Below are 2,316 nucleotides of genomic sequence, written 5' to 3'. Positions count from 1 at the left end.
TTGGAGATCGCAGAGAAAAAAGAAACAGTGCAGACAGTGCCTAAAACCTAGAAAGATTGCTGAAATGCTTATGTATGAATGTGCAGATGAGCACAAAAAAGGAGAAATCTACATTCTACACGCACCTCCTTTTTGCATGTTTTCTTTTCTTTGCCGTTTCTTCGGTAGAGAAATCATACAAGCCAAGAAAACTCAATGCAATTCATTGCCATTTTCCGTTCTAGGAAGATTCTTTAGTTCCAACACAATCTGTAGGCGACGAAGTGAAATCAAAAGCAAGAAAAGGGCACGCTAAAGACTAAGCTCATGACGCAAAGCAGCAGGCCATCCTTGACAACTCCACGGTATTCTCAAATAACGGCAAATGGGGCAGCAGTATTATATTGGTTCTTTGTCTGTTTCTTAGAAACGGCAAGTCTCAAAGCACTCGCCGCAGCGCATGCCGGGCTGTCCAACACAGCATGGGAGCCGATCTGCGACATAATAACGGAACTGGGCAAGGTAACGAGTGGCGTGCGCTACGAAGCCGACCAGATGACGACACACATCCGCCAAATGCAAAAAGCCGCAGCGCGAACCGCTATTTACGCAGCGAAACGCCATGACAGCCCGTTAGTGACGGCGGCGCTCGCTCTGGAAGCATACTACAGCCTACAGGCAACCAAGTCAACCGCTGACTATGCAACCAGTGCAATAGCTAACCATTTGGAAACGGCTGTAGCGGCTGCTTACCTAAAAGGCCGGATCGATGACTTTTTCAACTTACTCGACGAAGTAAAAGGAGGAACAAACAACAAGTGTTTACTGCAAGCCCAGAACTCTGACACGGCCGCGCAGCGGACCGGGACCAAGCTCGGCAGCACCGAATGCGACTTCGGCGCGCCGGCAGTAGCTTCAACCCCGTATACACAGGACAAATTATCAAAAGACGGCTTCAAAGGGCTCAAGCACGGCGAGGGCAGCGGCAGAAACGACATCAGCCCAAGCGTAGGGACCGCCAAGTGCAAAATACTCCAGTTTCACAACACGGCCGGCTGGGCGGCCACAGCGACGGAGAGCCAAAAGCCGACAGCAATGGCAGGCTATCTAAAGCTGGACACAGCCGACAACAAAGCGACGTTCGCATCAGCAACGGACTTAACATCTGGCAGCGACCCCAAAACAGTAGCTTGGCGAACGGCCCTCAACAAAATTAATACCATGAAGCGAGCAGCAGCAGGCGGCTACAAAAACGAGACAGGAAAGCCCAGTAGCAGGGCAGTGCTTCAGACTATAGTCACAACTAGGCTCCCTGCCGACGACATCGGCAACGCCGAGAAAGTTGAAGGCGAGTTTAAAAGGATTTTTCAAGAAGACGTCGAGACAAAAATAAAAGAAGCAGAAGAGGATATAAGCCGCGACAAAATACCCGCCAAAACAGCAGGATTGACCGGCGACAAGATGTTAGGTGAAATAGAGGACATAGAACAATTGGAAAAATTACAATACTACTATGATGTAGAGCTCCTTAAGACTATGCAGTCCCTGAAAAAGCAACTAGAAGAGGCACAAAAGCCAAAGCAGCAACAGCCAACAGCAGACAAGGACAAAGTTTGCACTGAAGCAGGTGATGACAAAGACAAATGTGATAAGTTAGAGAAACAGGGATGCGTTTTCAACCAAACAGGCGAAACAAACAAAAAGTGCAAATTTGATGCGAAAAAAACAGCAGAACAAGCAACCCAAGAAACAGGAACAGGAGCAGGAGAGCAAACCTCAAAATGTACTGGCCTAGACAGCAAAGACAAATGTGAAGCCGTGCAAGGAACAGCTCCCCCCGGCAAAAAATCTGTTTGCGGATGGATCACTTACGAGGACGGGAAAGGGACACTTGACAAACCTTACTGCCGTGATTCCAGTTTTCTCGTCAATAAGCAATTGGCTCTAATGGTTTCTGCTGCATTTGTGGCCTTGCTTTTTTAATTTTTCCCCCCAATTTTTTCTTAAAAATTTCTTGCTACTTGAAAACTTTCTGATATATTTTAACACCTTTAAATTCCACCGCAAAAAATTGAACTGTGTTTTGTAAAGTTTGTAAAAATGGTGATTCTGTAAAAATTTTTTTGTTTTTCTGATAACTAAAATTTTTTTTTCCTTTTCCTGTTTTTTTTTGGAGTTTTTTGTAGGTAGGAATGGAGGGGGGTTAGGGTTAGGGTTAAGGTTATTTCTTCTCTTACTAATAAGTTTATTTTACTAACAGTGGAGCGTTGTGATTTATATTTTTAAATTTTTAGTGATTCAGCGACTCTTTTTTTAATGGCAACACTAACCCCTATT

The 2,316-nt window shown here is 45.3% G+C and overlaps 1 protein-coding gene across 1 annotated transcript; it reads left to right on the top strand.

Annotated features, from left to right (window-relative positions):
• Positions 1-306: 306 nt before the first annotated feature.
• TEOVI_000282200 (variant surface glycoprotein (VSG), putative) lies at positions 307-1,962 on the top strand (the record flags this gene model as incomplete). Its single annotated transcript, XM_067225836.1, has 1 exon — positions 307-1,962. The coding sequence occupies one exon, from the start codon at positions 307-309 to the stop codon at positions 1,960-1,962; it is 1,656 nt and encodes a 551-aa protein (XP_067081937.1).
• Between the last annotated feature and the right edge of the window lie 354 nt (positions 1,963-2,316).

This window comes from Trypanosoma equiperdum (genome assembly GCF_001457755.1).
Source record: "Trypanosoma equiperdum strain OVI genome assembly, contig: ctg_618, whole genome shotgun sequence".
Lineage (NCBI taxonomy): Eukaryota > Euglenozoa > Kinetoplastea > Trypanosomatida > Trypanosomatidae > Trypanosoma > Trypanosoma equiperdum.
This window is presented reverse-complemented; position numbering and strand designations above follow the sequence as displayed.